General features: G+C 45.7%; 1 protein-coding gene across 1 annotated transcript in view; it reads left to right on the plus strand.

Annotated features, from left to right (window-relative positions):
• The window catches only part of DLC1 (DLC1 Rho GTPase activating protein), a 295,408-nt gene that overhangs the window by 30,909 nt on the left and 247,630 nt on the right, over positions 1 to 16,869 (plus strand). Inside the window, exons 2-3 of the mRNA XM_056855264.1 lie at positions 7,762 to 7,911; positions 11,896 to 12,045. Coding sequence (XP_056711242.1) covers positions 7,762 to 7,911; positions 11,896 to 12,045 — 300 coding nt within the window. The remainder of the gene's footprint in view (positions 1 to 7,761; positions 7,912 to 11,895; positions 12,046 to 16,869) is intronic.

The raw sequence follows: 16,869 nt of genomic DNA on the forward strand, positions 1-16,869 counted from the left end.
TCATATCCTCAATTTCTCCAGCAAGAAATCTGGAAACAAAAAGAAGAGGATTAAATTATTATATGAACTTATACTTACCATCTGAATACTTACCAACTGATGAAAGTATTTACATGAAACAGGACAGTTACCGGAAGCCTGTCTTGATCTATATTGTTTTTGTATATTTTGAAGTTTATTGTTCTGACATCCAGGTTCGGATATATATTATTTTGTGCAGAAACAAAGCACTAATAAGAAATTTATTCTGTGTAATTTTGGTCTCATATGGGTTTTGTATATAGCCATAGTGATTGCTCTCCTTGACTAACCTCCAGGTAATAGCTGGAGATCTCCTGCTATTACAACTGATCTCCCGCCAACAGAGATCTGTTCACCTAGAGAAAATGGCTGCTTTGGCAACTGGACTCTATGTAGGCTTGCCAACCTCCAGGTATTAGCAGGAGATCTCCTGCTATTACAACTGATCTCCAGCTGATAAAGATCTGTTCACCTGGAGAAAATGGCCGCTTTGGCCATTGGACTCTAAGTCATTGTAGTCCCTCCCCAAACCCCGCCCTCCTAAGGCTCCACCCAAAAAACCTCCCGCCGGTGGTGAAGAGGGACTTGGCAACCCTAACTCTGTGGCATTGAAGTCCCTCCCCTCCCCAACCCCTGCCCACCTCAGACTCTGCCCCAAAAACCTCCCGCAGGTGGCGAAGAGGGACCTGGCAACCCTATCACTCCCCCCCGCCCTGCATTTCCATGTGTTTTGCCCGCATTTTCAGGTTCCTGTTTGATCTCAAATTTTAAAACATGGTCAAAACTCGGGGAAAGGCTGGGGGAGAGCAAGGCGACCTCTGATGGTTGGAAATGGCATGCATAATCAACACAAAGACCTGACGTCGTTGGAGGGGGTGACTGTGAAGGAAACAGCCATGCATAAAAGGCCTCAGACGAGGAGGTTTAAAAGTTAGGTACTAACTTCTTGCTCCTGTGTGCCTGAAGTATCTGGCTGACAAGGCAACGACCAGCTGTTCCAAGAGGACTCTTTGGACAAAAGCAGAGAGCCTCCTGATCAAAGGAAGCAGGTGATGGCAGAGGGCTGGTTGTTCTCTTTTCTCAGCCCAAACAAGTCACCAGGCACTCTGACCGGGCTGCCAGTTTATTTGTCTTCCAGATATAAAGAAATCCCCCTAGGTCTCGGGGGCTTACTTCTGTTAAAGAAACGGACTTTTGAATGCTGCCTGCAATTTCCTCTTATTCTGAGGAACAAGCGGTGCAAAACTACTTATTAAGCACCGATATTATTTGACTGACATCTGGAAATACCTATCGTGATAGCCTGTTTCACCAACTTTTTTTTATTTTTATTTTCTGGAATTCCTCTGTTCTTTCTCTCAGAATTTCCCCCTGTAGAGCAGTACGCATAATCCATATCGATGTATGCATGTTGAAGGGGTCATTTTAGAAAATAATGCCACAAGAATTACCTCAGAAGCAGACCTTAATTTGCATACCGGAATGCTAAAAATCTCCAAATGGCATTTGCCCTACACCATTCCTATATTCATAGTACAATCCTATATTCATGGTAATCAGAAGTGACATTTTTAATGTCACTATTTGAATCTAGTTTCAGTTCTTTTGTTTAGGAAAATATCTGAAGAATCTGTGTCGTAGTATATTTCTAGAAATCTGTATGTGCCACATCTGTCATACAGCTATTATAGGTCGACCAAATAATCCTGAAAATAATTTGAATGTATAAAACGTTGGTGGGGCGAAAAAAAGAAATACTGTCAAGATAAAATTACAAACTGGTAGAAGGGTCAAAAACAGACACACAACACACATTCAGATCCATGGGGGACTAATATCTCGGCAGTGTGATAGCAACACAGGAACAAAATATAAATGCTGTTGAATGCTGTCCTTTTCAGATTGCTTCATACTTTCTTTTTTATGAGTATAATTCTTAGGCTTTTATGAGTACATTTACAAGCTCCTTAACTGTGCAATATACCATGTGGAAAAGTCATAACTGGGGGTGGGGAAGCATTTTTAAAAAATGAGCAAGGCAGACCACTGAAGTAAAAATGAAAGCACTTCATCATAACGTATTTGATTTGGTGCTCACAGACTTACATATGTCAGTGCCTAAAGGCGTTGGGAGAAATCCTTAACTCTTGGCATTAGCAAACTCAACAGCATGATTTTTTCACTTCCACATGTGCAGGGGCTGCTGTGTGTTCAGGGCTGTGTTCAGCGCTGTGCCATCCTCCTGGAGATCCCCCAGAATTAAAACTCATCTCCAGAGTAGGGTTGCCAATGCCAACCACCAGGTAGTAGCTGGAGATCTCCTGCTATTACATCTGATCTCCAGACAATAGAGATCAGTTCACCTGGAGAAAATGGCCACTTTGGCAATTGGACTCTGTGGCATTGAAGTCCCTCCCCTCCCCAAACCCCACCCTCCAGGGCAGCATGAGGAAAGCTGCCCGGCTCCTGCTGGTGCTGGAGAAGGCAGGAAGGTAGGGTTGCCAGGTCCCTCTTCACAACCGGCAGGAGATTTTGGGGGCGGAGCCTGAGGAGGGCAGGGTTTGGGATGGGGAGGGACTTCAATGCCATAGAGTTCAATTGCCAAAGCGGCCAGTTTTCTCCAGGTGATCTGATCTCTATCGGCTGGAGATCAGTTGAATTAGCAAATCTCCTGCTACTACCTGGCAGTTGGCAACCCTACAGGAAGGGCCGCCGCCAAAGGAGACGGCCAGAAGGCGGAAGAGGGCAGCTTGTCAGTCCTGCTCCTGTCTGAGGGGACGCAGCTGTTGCTGCCACTGTCGCTGCACTTCGCCTGAGTCACCACGGCCATGTGTCTTCCATGCTGCTGCCATCCGAGCGCTGAGCATGCCTGGGCCACAAGGGCATAGGACAGCAACGCACTCCCGCTTCCGGATAGGGGTAGTAGAAGCAAATGGCCCAGGGGTCTCTCTTCTGCTGCCATCACCACTGCCTCCCAGGCACTGCCATGCGGGAGCTGCTGCTTGGCGCCTCGCAAGCCCATGAAGCCACCACCAGCAAAAGCGGTAGTTCTGCCGCCCCCATCTGCTTGCTTCCCGGGATAGGAGCTCCCCTTGCCCCCCCCCACCAGATCTGGCCCTGCATTTAACCATAATTTGTGGGGGAAATGAGGCATGCAGGAAAGCCCAACAAGTAGCCGTGTTGGCACATGTTTTTCCTAAGCCATGATTATATGAGTTGTCTAAATGCAGTTGTAGTGTCTTGTTGTGTGATTGCATTGGTCATAGTTTTGCACTGGGACTTTCTGGAGACTTTTCAAGATAAATAGCTCCTTATTAAGCACAAAGGTGTCTCAGATTGTGTCTGCTGTTTGACAACACAACACTTGCTGCCTCACAAGCCATGAGTGCTGAATTTTGCTAGCACAAAATTCAAAAGCATTTGACACAACTGAAGAAAAGCTCAGCTCCTGTACGGAATTCCTGAGTACTTGGTACATTACCAAAATGCTTTGAGTTGAATGCTTTGCTTCTTCCAAGGGAGTATACTTCCTTTTTCCTCCAGACATGGAATGTATAGAAAAATATGTGCAGGAAAGCATGTGAGGTTTCCTGTTCTATATGCAGGAATGCATATAACACAGCAAACAATATGGCCTGTATTTATTAAGGTGAAAATAGAATTGATGTCATAGTAAGATTATACAGTCATAGCACAAATCCTTTAAAAAAGGATGCTATTGCTAAATGTTATTGAGGATCTACACTAACGGTTTCTGCAAATTATATGAATTAGAGGTCATTTACAAACTGCAGATTTCACTTCCTTTTAATAAGCATGCACTAGGGCTGTCAATTCGGTTCGTTCCGAACTGAAAATCAACCGAATTTCCCCTGATTCGGTGATTTTCTGTTCGGACAGATCCGAACTCAAAACTGGCGGGCAACCGGGGGGGCCGAATTCAGCGAGTTCGGGAGTTCGCGAATAAATCCGGCAAATTCGGCCCCCCTTCAGGGGAGCCCGCTGAAAGGGAATCCCTCTGAAGGCGCGCTGGGGCCGAATTTTCCCCCGAACTCCGGATCCCCCCGAATTACCGGGGATCCGAAGCGGGGGAGTTCGGACTTCGGCACGTACCGAACCCACAAGGGTCAAATTCGGCCGAATCCGAACTGTACCGATTTTTTTTTTTTTGACAGCCCTAGCATGCACTCAAAACATCTTCAGTTCTTATCATGGCTTGATTTGTACTAAGGGGGGAACGAATTTATGTATTGTAAAATCAATTTTTAAGTTCTTTATACTTTTCCTTGAGCCTTCTGAGGCTATTTGTTGTACAGATACTTAGTTGCAGTGTCCCTGTTCTTGGGGTCAAGATCTGATTTTCGAATAGATGGCTAAAAGCATGAGAGAGGTTTACATAGTGTGGTGAAAGTGAATAGAGAGAACTTTTTTCTCCCTTTCCCATGATACTAGAATTCAGAGGGATGCAATGAAGTTGACAGGCAATAGATTCAGTACCATTAAGAGAAAGTACTTCTTCCTACATATCTTGTGAAATTCCCTGACATGGGATGCAGTGTGATCTTTAGTTTAGATAGCATTAAAAGGGGATAGACAGATTCATAAAGGATAATACAGGGGTGTCAAACATAAGGCCCACGGTCTGAATCCGGCCCCTTGAGAGTTGTTATCCAGCTTGTGAGCCAACCAAATCAGCGACCCCCCACTAGTCCCGATCTGGCCTGGCGAGGCATGGCCTGGCCCGACCAAGTTACACTTATGTCATATCTGGCCCTTGTAACAATTGAGTTCAACACCTCTGGGATGATAGCTATTGGCTAGCGTGGCTAAATGGGAATTGTCTACACAGACAGTATACTTTTGAATGTCATTTGCCGGTGGAAAGGCAACAGGAGTTTTCTTCTGTGCCACTATTTTGAGCCATCTAAGCTAACGGTTGGCTACTCTTAGGAAACGGGATGCTGGACTTGAATGACAATTGGTCTAAGTCAGAGGGGTATTCTTATGTTCATGCCAGTAACCTCTTGGTGTGAGTCTTGGGGGTATTCTTCATGGATATTTGCTGCTGTTTCGACGCTGTTTTGCGTCGGAGGCAAATTTTGGTTGTTCACTGCAGAGCCGTGTTTCCCCCCACTGAGCAAAATAAGCCGGTTTAAAAGAGAGGCAATCCAAACCACTTCTGAGCCGTACTTTCCAGTAAAAGAGCATTTTGTTGCTCGGATGCCCATGAAAAAATGTTTGCTTCGCTCCCCGGGACGTCTCCTTTCTCCTCCCCCAAGAACGGTGATTGGCTGGGGGAGTTGCCACTCTAACAGCATCGCACCGGCAGGAGGGAGACCCAAAGCAGACCGGCTGCCCTTCTTCAGAAGGGTGATGGGGGTTTTGGCTTAGATTTGCCGCTCTCAGGATGCCCCTCCCCAACACACACACACATAGGATCGCACCGGCAGGAGGGAGACCCAGAGCAGACTGGCTGCCTCTCTTCAGAAGGTGACGGGAGTTTTGGCTTGGATTTACTGCTCTCATGGTCCCCCCCACACACACACACATAGGATCACACCGGCTGGAGGGAGACCCAGAGCAGACTGGCTGCCCCTCTTCAGAAGGGTGACGGGAGTTTTGGCTTGGATTTGCTGCTCTCGGGATGCCCCCCCCCAAACACACACACACAGGATCATGGGAAGAGTGGGCGGGATTAGGCGGATTTGGAGCGGTGAGTCATGAGCGGCAGCAGACGTAAGCAGCGCAGAGAAGTGCGCTGTTTCTCCCGTGAAAAATTGAGATGGGGGGTGAATCTGCACTGCCATGAAAAAGCTATTTAAATCAGTTTATTATTTGCTCCGATTCGAAACCGAAGCAAAATCCACCGTGAAGAATACCCCTTGATGTGAGTCTCTTCAGGCTACAGAGTGGATGCTGAAGGATCCATTATAGTTCCAACAGGGTTTCAGGTTCCAATTTGGTTCCATCTGGCAGCTCATTGGTAATCCTGGTTATGGTTGTAAATGCTTCTTGGGCAGGCCTGCATCATTCCCTAGACAACAGCAAGGCTCTGCCTTGTTACTGTAAAACCCTAATCTTGTTTAACATGTCTCTGCTGCTTGTTAGTCTGTGTCTCCCTCCTCTTTCTTCTTGCCTATTTACCTCCCCTCTACTCTTCCATCTTGCTTCCCCCATTCCCTGTTCTCTGTCAGCATTTCAGACAGTCCATGGGTGTAGACTGAACATGTGCAAGAGAGTGTGTGGCTTACACATATGCAGCACACTATCAGAACAGACTAAGTATGTGTACATAGTGTATGCTACTGTGTGTGTTTGTGAAACCTATGCACATGTATTTTGTATGTGCACAGGGAGCTGTTCTGACAGGCTAATGAGTAGGGTTGCCAGGTCCCTCTTCACAACTAGCAGGAGGGTTTTGAGGTGGAGCCTGAGGAGGCGAGATTTGGGGAGGGGAGGGACTTCAATGCCATAGAGTCCAGTTGCCAAAGCAGCCATGTTCTCCAGGTGAGCTGAACTCTATCGGCTGGAGATCAGTTGTAATCCCAGGAGATCTCCAGTTAGTACGCAGAAGTTGGCAACCCTACTAATGAGTGCGTTTAGATTAGGGACCTTCTACTGCAGTTCCACCACCCACCCCCAGCTAGGGTTGCCAGGTCCTCCCTGGCAACTGGCAGGGGAGCTTACCAGGTGGTGGGCTTCCTCACCAGCAATGTGCTGACATTGCTGATGGCAGTCTGATGTCTCTTTCTAAGCACACCCGAAGTGATGTCAGCGTGATGCTCTGGCATTTGGACAAATCTCTGTGGTCTAACCGTAAACTTTTGCCCACTAGCGATGCATTGATGTCACTTCCGGTGTACTGGGAGTGACATCAATGCATCAGGATGCTACTGATGTCCCTCCATTTTGGTGCCCCCCCCACTGGCCAGCTGATCTGTGGTGGGGAGTACCAGCTGGGGTGGGGGATCTCTGCCCCCAGCAGGGGCCTGGCAACCCTGCCCCTGACATATTCAGCCAGTGCCTAGAAAAAGGGTTGTACGTGACTAGAGGGATAAGGAATTGTAATGCTGAGGTCCCCAATTTGCTGTGAAGAAGAGGAAAAGTAGAAAAGTATGAGCAGAAACCTAGCAAAGGACACTGATCGTTGTTAATCTAATGAGACTAATAACTGTGTGGTTTGTGATAAATAGCTTTTATGTTTATTATGCTTAATGTTAGCTGCCCCTTTAAAAATAAATAGGAAACTTAGCAGTAGAGCTAATAACAGTGGGTTACATTTCCGGGAGACCTAGGAAATCAGCAGAAGCACGGTGCACACTGACATCTGCCCGAGATACATCTTTTTAATACGGAAAATTGACCAGTGCTAGAGGAACGCAGAAACAAATGCTAGCCAGCACATAGCCCTGTGAGATAGTCATGTAACAAATAAGTAACACTCACTCCAGAACTTCTGTCAGATCAAAGTTAACAAACCTTTTTTATTTACCCTGTTCTTGCACAGAAATATATTTAAGATGCACGCAAAATGCTTCTCTGTCAGTTATGTCAAGCCTTCACAGTGAACGACTCATTGATGAGAGAAAACAGTGTGGGTTCCCCCCCCTCCTTTGCCCCAAAATGTGAGGTTGCTGCCTATTATTCAATGCTGTTTTGTTAAATTAGGGAACAGAGGGTTTTTTATTCTTTCTCAGAAGTGCCCTTTCAGATTCTGTCATTGCGTATTCTGATCCTCAGGAAGCGAGAGAAGGCCGAGATCAGTCACGACTGGATTCGATGGTGCTGCTCATTCTGAAACTGGACCAGCTGGATCAAGATATTGAGAACGCTCTCAGTTCTGGGTCTTCCCCATCCAGCACACCGACGCACCCGCGGAGGCACATACGTGTGAGCATCTCGGTTTGTTTGTGTTTTATTCCAGTCATATTGTTTCACCTGTGCTAATTCCTCCTCGCCTTTTATGTTTTGTGTCTCGCTTTTTTTTAAAAATAAAAGTGATATCCTTTTGGCCTTGTTTCCTAGCATCCAGGCAGCTATCAGTTCATTCTTACTTGGCATTCTAGACCCGGGAGAATTTCTGGGACCAGAGGGGCAAACTGTAAAAGAGTAGACTTCATAAGTCAAGAAGGTGCAATATATGTATATCTATCGCTTCGAGTGATTTGATCCACCAGGATGGAAGCAACAGTGATATGATGCTGTCTATATGGGGATGAGTTTATAAGAATATTATTTTGGAGAATTGAAAAGCCTAGCTCATTTTGAGCAATGCGAAACGGCTCTTGAATGAGGCTGCCAGGCCGTCTTCTCTTCTTGGAAGGTTCTCCTTTGGAAAGATACTGTCTTCTGTATAAAGGTAAAGGTCCCCTGTGCAAGCACCGGGTCATTCCTGACCTATGGGGTGACGTCACATCCTGACGTTTCCAAGGCAGACTTTGTTTGCGGGGTGGTTTGCCAGTGCCTTCCTCAGTCATCTTCCCTTTACCCCCAGCAAGCTGGGTACTCATTTCACCGACCTCGGAAGGATGGAAGGCTGAGTCAACCTTGAACCGGCTACCTGAAACCAACATCCGTTGGGATCGAACTCAGGTCGTGAGCAGAGCTTTTGACTGCAGCACTGCAGCTTAACACTCTGCGCCACGGGACTCCTGTCTTCTGTATACGTTACCTGAAAAGATAAAGAAAGAAACACAAGCTTCAAGACATATGGTCAGCTGTATTTCTACTCACCTTTTCCTGTGATGCATTCATTTCTCACATCTCCTGCAAGAGATAAAGAAAATACTATGTGTTAGTCTAAAGACTTCCATGGAATATGTTGCATGGTTGTTCATTATTCTGTTTATGTATGGTTGTTCATTACTCTGTCTGTGAATACATGTAATTGTCATATATTTTATGATTTAGGTACTATTTGATAGATATACATATATTGCACCTTCTTGACTTATGCTGTCTATTCTTATTTAGGTTACATTGTATCATAAGGGCATTCCAGTTTTATACCAAAATGTAAAAGAGGGCAGGCTGTTTCTTAAGCTTCTACGTTTTTTAAAGGACGTTCGACTGCAGCCTGAGTTACGCCAGCATTGATGTGATGCCACTGCAGCTGAAGTTGGAAGAGAAGGGCCTAAAATGTTGCATCTGTGAAGTTTTTTGTTGTTGTTGTTTGGTCCACATTTTTGTTAACAGCCATAGTTACGGGCAGAGAGCCACTTAAGGACTGTTTGCAAAGCCTTATTTAAAATAATCATTTAAAATAATGTCCAGGCCAGAAAGCATTATCTGTAGTTTCAGGTAAGAGATTTCTGTTTCTATGACAGGAGAAGGAAAGAGGCACGTTGCTATTTTCGTAATGCAAGATTGTTTTTAAAGGATTGTTTTGTGTCAGAGAATGAGAGAATTATTGATGTAGCAGTAAAGGCACAATCCTTGCTCTTGTACAGCTCCCATTCATTTCAGTGGGGCTTGCATAAGAGAAGTGAACACTAGTTTGTATATGAATGCACTAGGTGACTTACAGTGCCGTTTTAAGCAGAGTTACATCCTTCTAAGCCCATTTCCTTAGAAGGCCATATCTCTGGGTAGGAGGGCACAGTTGTATTCTTTCATTTGCTTATCCTTGTAATAATCTACAAATTCAAGGCAATGGAAGTGAATCAGTCACTAATGTCATTGGAGCCTGAATCACCTGTTTATTACACAGCCTTCCTTTTTAATGGATTACTCTTGGTCTATGCACCTAACGGAGTGAGGTGGTAGAATGGATTCTGTCACTTTGATCACAGGCAAAGGCTTCTGAATGTGATGCTTCCTGCAGATATATAACTAGAATAATGGTCAAGGGATGGGCTTTTTGTCCCTGGCTGAAAGCTGATTATCCCTGCCCCAAAATTATGCCTGCTAAACTGACTTTCCTACTCCAGAGGAGTGGCTGTGTAAATTGCCACTGGTAGGGTTGCTAACTCTTGATTGAGAAATTCCTGGAGATTTGGTGATGGAGCCTGGGGAGGGAACTCATCAGGGAATAATGTCACAGAGACCATCTTCTGAAGCAGCTATGTTCTTCAGGGGAACTGATCTCTGTCGTCTGGAGATCAGTTGTAATTCTGGGAGATCTCCAGGCCTCACCTGGAGGTTGGCAAACCTAGTTGCCAGTGTGGCATAGCAGAGTGTCAATGTAGGATTGAGAAGGGCCCAGTTCAGGTCCCCACTTGGGGTGACTTTGGTTCGGTCACTGCCATTCAGCCTAACCTAACTCACCAGGTTACTGTTAGGATAATATAGGAGAGAAGAACAGCTGGATTCGAGTTTAGTAGCACCTTAGAAAGAGAAGAGATACATGTATTGTGCTCTGAGCTCCTTGGAGGAAAGGTGGGACAGATGAAACAGCAAAAACTGTTGTGTCTGCTTAAAGCCAAACACATTTATTATAGTATAAGCTTCTGTAAACTAGAGCTCTGTTCACCAGTGCATCTAATGAAGTTAGGGATGCCAGCTTCCAGGTGGGACCTGGGGATTCCCAAGAATTACAGCTCATCTCCAGACTACAGAGATCAGTTCCCCTGGAGAAAATGGATACTTTGGCAAATACTGTATGTCCTTATTTCCAACTGGGGTCCCTGTCCTCCCCATGCTCCATCCCCAAATCTCCAGGAGTTTCCCAACCTGGATCTGGCAACCCCACCCTCCATCTACCTCCAGGGGCCAAGGGGACCTGGCAACCCTAAATGAAGTAGATGCTGACTAACTAAAGCTTATGTCACAGTGACTTGGTTTGTCTTTAAGGTGTTTTTAGATGTTAATCTTTAAGCCTCAGTCTCAGGAGAGAAGGGCTGATTCAGTGGTCTGTTCTTCATTTAGAAGGAAGTATTTCACAGTGCTATCAGTAATGCAAATGATACTCTGCTCAGAAGCTTAGCATTCACTTACCCCAATGAATCAGAGAAGATTGTCACCTTTTGCTTTAGCAAATTAAGCTGTTCCTGGCCTGGGGATTCAGTATGTAAAAAGTTTTTATATGCTAATGTCTATGCATCAGGCTGTTAAAAACACCAGAGCAGGGCCAATACAATGGATGGCAACCTTTGCATTCCTGTATGTACGCACACACAAAAAGTTAAATTTATATGTTTGTTTTATTCATTTTAAAGTATAATCCAGTACATGATGATATGTGCTTATATCCTATCTCCGATGGGCCTTTGCTGTACCCAGCTGTGTCTTTCCCTAGAAAAGATAACAAAGGGCCTGAAACCTTGAGACAGGTTACCTAGTATTCCATACACATTCCAAAAGCAAAAGCCTTCACCTGCCCGCTGTGCAAGGTTCCAGATGATGTCACTCCAGCTGTGGAATGATTTCCAGATGGCAGCAGAAGTTTCAACTGCTGCCAAAGGCAAAAGGTGGGAACGTAATCTAAGATGTACAGGAAATACAAAGAGAAAAATGCCAGGCTTCCAAAATCCCCAATTTGACTGCTGAACAAAGCTACATTTGTTTTTCTTACTTAAGTGTATTACATCTTGGCTCTCAAAGATGCTATGTTATTTCAGAACCACGCTTCTTAGATGCTGCTTGTATGGGACAATAAGGATAGAAAGAAAGAAAGAAAAGAAAGAAAAGAAAGAAAAGAAAGAAAGAAAAGAAAGAAAAGAAAGAAAAGAAAGAAAAGAAAGAAAGAAAGAAAGAAAGAAAGAAAGAAAGAAAGAAAGAAAGAAAGAAAGAAAGAAAGAAAGAAAGAAAGGGAGGGAGGGAGGGAGGGAGGGAGGGAGGGAGGGAGGGAATGTGGTGCAAAATGTATATCTAAGTGTATTTCTGATAGTCCTTTAAAGAATATTGAAGGAGATCTGTATTTTTTTTTTAAAAAAGGATTTGGAATCACATGCTGAAAGTGGAGTGGACGTGGCCACAGTGAACCAGCTGCAAACCAACGTGCCTCTACCTCCTCCCCATTCCTATGGTGCTGATCGTATACTTCCCATTCCAATGGCTGGGTCTGGTGCTAAACCGAAGGCTGGGGTGAGTGTGAAACTTACTTCTGATAGTGAGAGTGGGTGATAACGAAGAACTGCAAGGCCTAAATCTATGCAAGCTATAGATTTCATTAGGGTTGCCAGCTCCAGGATGGAAAATACCTGGAGATTCTGGGGGTGGAGTCTGAGAAGGGTGGGACTTCAGTGGGGTTTAAAGCCAAATCGGCCATTTTCTTCAGGTGAACTGATCTCTGTTGCCTGGAGATCAGTTGTAATAGCGGGAGATCTCCAGCCACTACCTGGAGGTTGGCAAACCTTAGATTGCAGCCAATGGGGTAGATCCTCCTTCTCTCCTACCACTCTACTGAACAAAGTTTTGAAGCTTTCCTCCAGCCTAAGGAGCCTTCATCCAACTTCAGTGGCTTTTCCTCCAATGGAGGGGTTGAAAGAAGCCTCCTTGAAGGAAGGGTGGCATGCCAATATCACAAAGGGTGTGTTCTCATCAACTTTGTGCACAAAACACTCCTGGAAAAAGTTTGTGCTGATTGCACCAAATCCTAGGCAGAGACGCTATATAATGTCCTTACGTTTTGGATTGGTAATGGGAAAGCAAGTTCCTTATGAAAGATGGATTTCTTGGGACATTCCACATAGGGTTGCCAGGTCCCTCTTCACCACTGGCAGGAGGTTTTTAGGATGTAGCCTGAGGAGGGTGGGGTTTGGGGAGGGGAGGGACTTCAATGCCATAGAGTCCAATTGCCAAAGCCGCCATTTTCTCCAGGTCAACTGATCTCTATCGGCTGGAGATCATTTGTAATAGCAGGAAATCTCCTGCTAGTACCTGGAGGCTGGCAACCTTAGTTCCACACAATGGCTGAATATCCGAGTTATTGGTTGAAAGGAACGTCCCCTGCCAGCAGCCTTCAGTAGCCGTAAGTAAAACAGCTCAGCTTCTGCGTCACAAGGCAGACTGGGCTAAATAGATATCTGTAACTCTTCTGCTGACAACTATGTGCAGTGACAACTATCCAGAATTATAGAATATGGTTGGAAGAGACACAAGAGATTTCTGTTGCCCTCTTTCTTCAGCCAAAGGATGTTGGTTCCAAATGATCTGGTTTCTGTTTAAATCCACTGGAAATATTTTCCAGCGTTGTCAAAACTGCATGCCTCAGCTAGCTTCAGTTGGGCAGCTCTAGAGTACGTATTTTTGGAGTGTAGCCATAGGTATATCGTACCATTGACTGGAGAACCCTCCCGAAAAGGTGTTTCTATTTTTGCATTTAAGTGCATGGCTGTGAGCATGCACATACTATAGCAGAAATTGGGGTGTGAGTGGGCAAAGGATGCTCCTTTTGAACAGACGCCAGTGAATGTTTTTTGAATTTTCAATTCAGAGACACAGTGTTATAGAGTACTCACAATAATCAGTTTAAATTGCAGGTGGATAGGTACTGGCTGGATATTAGGGGGGAAAAACTTTTTTACAGTAAGAGTTGTTTGGCAGAGGAATCAGGAACCTCGGGAGGTGGTGAGCTCCCCCTCACTGGCAGTCTTTAAGCAGAGGCTGGTCAAGCACTTGTCAGGGATGCGCTAGGCTGATCCTGCATTAAGCATGAGGTTGGACTAGATGGCCTGTGTGGCCCCTTCCAACTCTATGATTCTAGGATGGCAAGGAGAGGAGGCTGCAGAGGACAGGACAAGGGAAGGCTTACTTGCAGACAGCTCTCTCAAGGGAGGAGTTGAGACCCTATTAAGGGAGAAGCTCTGGCACTGGAGGCTAAAAGAATCGGGTAGCAGAGACCAGCCCCAGGCAGAGCTGCTCCCTAGGTGAGGTGGGGCCAGCAGGCAGGCTCCAAACCTATGGAAAAAGCAATGAACTCAAACGAAAGGGACAGTCCTACTTAGCAGTGTGTGAAAAGTGAGTAAATAAAGGGCTCAGGGCAGCGGGTAATGAAGGTGGGCAAAAAGGGGGAACACAGGGTAGGGTTGCCAGGACTGGGTTGGGAAATACCTGGAGAATTTGGGTGTGGAGCCTGGGAGGGGGGTTGGGGAGGGGCGAGACCTCAGTGGGGTATAATGCCATAGAGTCCACCCTCCAAAGCAGCCATTTTCTCCAGGGGAAATTGATCTCTGTAATTTGGAGATCAACTGTAATTAGGGTTTCCAGCCTCCAGGTACTAGCTGGATATCTCCTGCTATTACAACTGATCTCCTGCCAATAGAGACCAGTTCACCTGGAGAAAATGTCCGCTTTGGCAATTGGACTCTATGGCATTGAAGTCCCTCCCCAAGCCCCGCCCTTCTCAGGTTCCACCTCAAAAACCTCCCGCTGGTGGTGAAGAGGGACCTGGCAACCCTAACTGTAATAGCGGGAGATCTGCAGGTTCCACCTAGAGGTTGGCAACCCTAACACCAAGTGATGGGTGCCCCTGCCTCCTGAGGTACCGTTGACCCCAAGCATGACAGTTTTCATACACACATGCTCCTTTTTGCCTAGATCAGGGGTGTCCAATCTTTTGGCTTCCCTGGGCCACATTGGAAGAAGAAGAATTGTCTTGGGCCGCACTAACGATAGCTGATTCATAACGTTTTAAGTTTATGATTTTGTGTTGGGCCGCATTCATAGCTGTCCTGGGCCGCATGTGGCCCGTGGGCCGCAGTTTGGACAAGCCTGGCCTAGATCTTACCTATAATGTTGAGGATTCTTTAACAAGTGTAGCTGTGAAAGAGGCTCCTAGCCACATGGCTGTTTAGCTTGGAATGTGCATTTGGGGTCAGCCGTATGTTATTGATTTCGTCAGTTCAGGCTTTTGGTTCTCCAGTCTCCGACACAGACACTGATTTCTAAACTTTTAACTATGCATTTGGCAATTGGAAGCCGCAAAGGAATGTAAATCAGTCTGAAAGTACGACCGTCAGCAGTCTTTTGCCCCAGTAAGCATGAGAAGCATTAAGAAAACCGAGCTAACAAGAAGAAGGGGAAAGGAGTTAAGTATGCCAGATGTCACGGTCTGCAGGAAAAACCAATGTCACACACACATTGGCGCAACCATCGTCTCTGTCTACGGCCTAAATGACATTAAAGCTCTGGTTGTATATCTTGTAACTTTAGAGTGTGCGAAACTAGCAACAAGCAAGAGTCTGAGGCCACTGTGATATCATTTTCTTTGAGTTTTGCAATGGAAATTGGCCGGGGTTTGTATAGAGCTGAGGGGGAAATCCAGCCAAGGCAATGCTGGCAATGGAAGTGAACGTTTGCCCATCATTTTGTATTCATTTAATAGCCCCCCCCCAAAAAAAGACAATGTATCAAAGGATATTTGGGGGCTGCCAACTTTCAGCTTGCTATTAGAGCTACAATTATTGTAATTTGATGTGCAGGCCTTAGCAGGTCGGGTTGTTAAATCTTGTGCTGTGAAATGCTTCACGTGTGGATCTCTGCACCCACAACTAGCTGACAAAGACTCCAGGCTGGACTAAGCTGGGTCCTTCTGGTCAGTTGGCGATCCTACATTGCACAGCCCCACATGACCAACTCTACACAGTTGTCACATTTGTTTATTTATGGCCCAACCTGTTTAGTCTCTTGTTACATCTACTCATAGTCTTGTTACATTTGGATCGGTCCGTTCCTCCCCTGGCACGTCTTTAGGCAATTAATGATTATTGTTGTCTGAAATACAGAATTCGACTCTTTTTCAATTGAAGTGCACACTTGGGATAAGAATTGCTTAAATGTTATGGTAACTGTGTGGAGTACCGCCATAAATAACGATTTTGACCAGGGCAGAAAGCCAGAACAACATACACACACATAAAGCTGCCTTATACTTTAGTCAGGGGGGTGTTGAGTGGCATAGCATAGCCCCATCTCATCAGATCTTGGATTGGAGACTGCCAGGGAAGATTTTCAAGAGAAAGGTAATGGCAAACTACCTCTGCTTAATCACGTGCCTTGAAAACTCCTTGCTGGTATCAGCGCTGCTGTGTGGGGTGGGGGACAAAATTCAGGAGGCCCAATAGGAGCCCCGTGGGACAGAGTGGTAAGCTGCAGTACTGCAGTCAAAAGCTCTGCTCACAACCTGAGTTCGATCCTAACAGAAGTCAGTTTCAGGTAGCCAGCTCAAGGTTAACTCAGCCTTCCATCCTTCCGAGTCGGTAAAATGAGTACCCAGCTTGCTGGGGGTAAAGTGTAGATGGCTGGGGAAGGCAATGGTAAACCACCCCATAAAACATAGTCTGCCTAGTAAACGTCGGGATGTGACGTCATCCCATGGGTCAGTAATGACTCGGTGCTTGCACAGGGGACTACCTTGACCTTTTCAAGGGGAATTACTCATCTTTAAGGTTGTCAATGAGGAAATTGAAATTGTTCAAGACTTTATGTTCCTTGGCTGAATCATCAACCAAAAGGGAAACTACAAACAAGAAATCAGAAGGAGATTAAGACTGGGAAGGGCAGCCCTGAAGGAGCTAGAAAGGATCCTTAAGTGTAAGGATGTGTTACTGCTTGTAAAGGAAGCGAAGGTACAATGCATACTGTAATCAGCTTACTTAGAGCAGAGTGGAAATGCTTGGGGGGGGTCCCCAGAAAATTAGCTTTTGTGATGAGATAAAAATCCTATGTCCCTATTCAGCCCGGGGGAGGGGGGTTCCATTGTTCTGAATTTGTGCTACTGTTAGTGCATTCAGATGTGCATTATCTGAGAATCACTGAATTATCATAACACCCAACTTGTAACCCTGTGTTGCTTTTGTTGTGAGATTGTGTTCTCCCGATATACACTTTGGGCCTATTCCGGAAAATCGGGCCCAAAGCCCTTAGGAGGCTGACTACGGCCTTCTCCCAGCTCAGGGGCCCACACCG

This window comes from Euleptes europaea, chromosome 9, assembly GCF_029931775.1.
Source record: "Euleptes europaea isolate rEulEur1 chromosome 9, rEulEur1.hap1, whole genome shotgun sequence".
Taxonomy (NCBI): Eukaryota; Metazoa; Chordata; class Lepidosauria; order Squamata; family Sphaerodactylidae; genus Euleptes; species Euleptes europaea.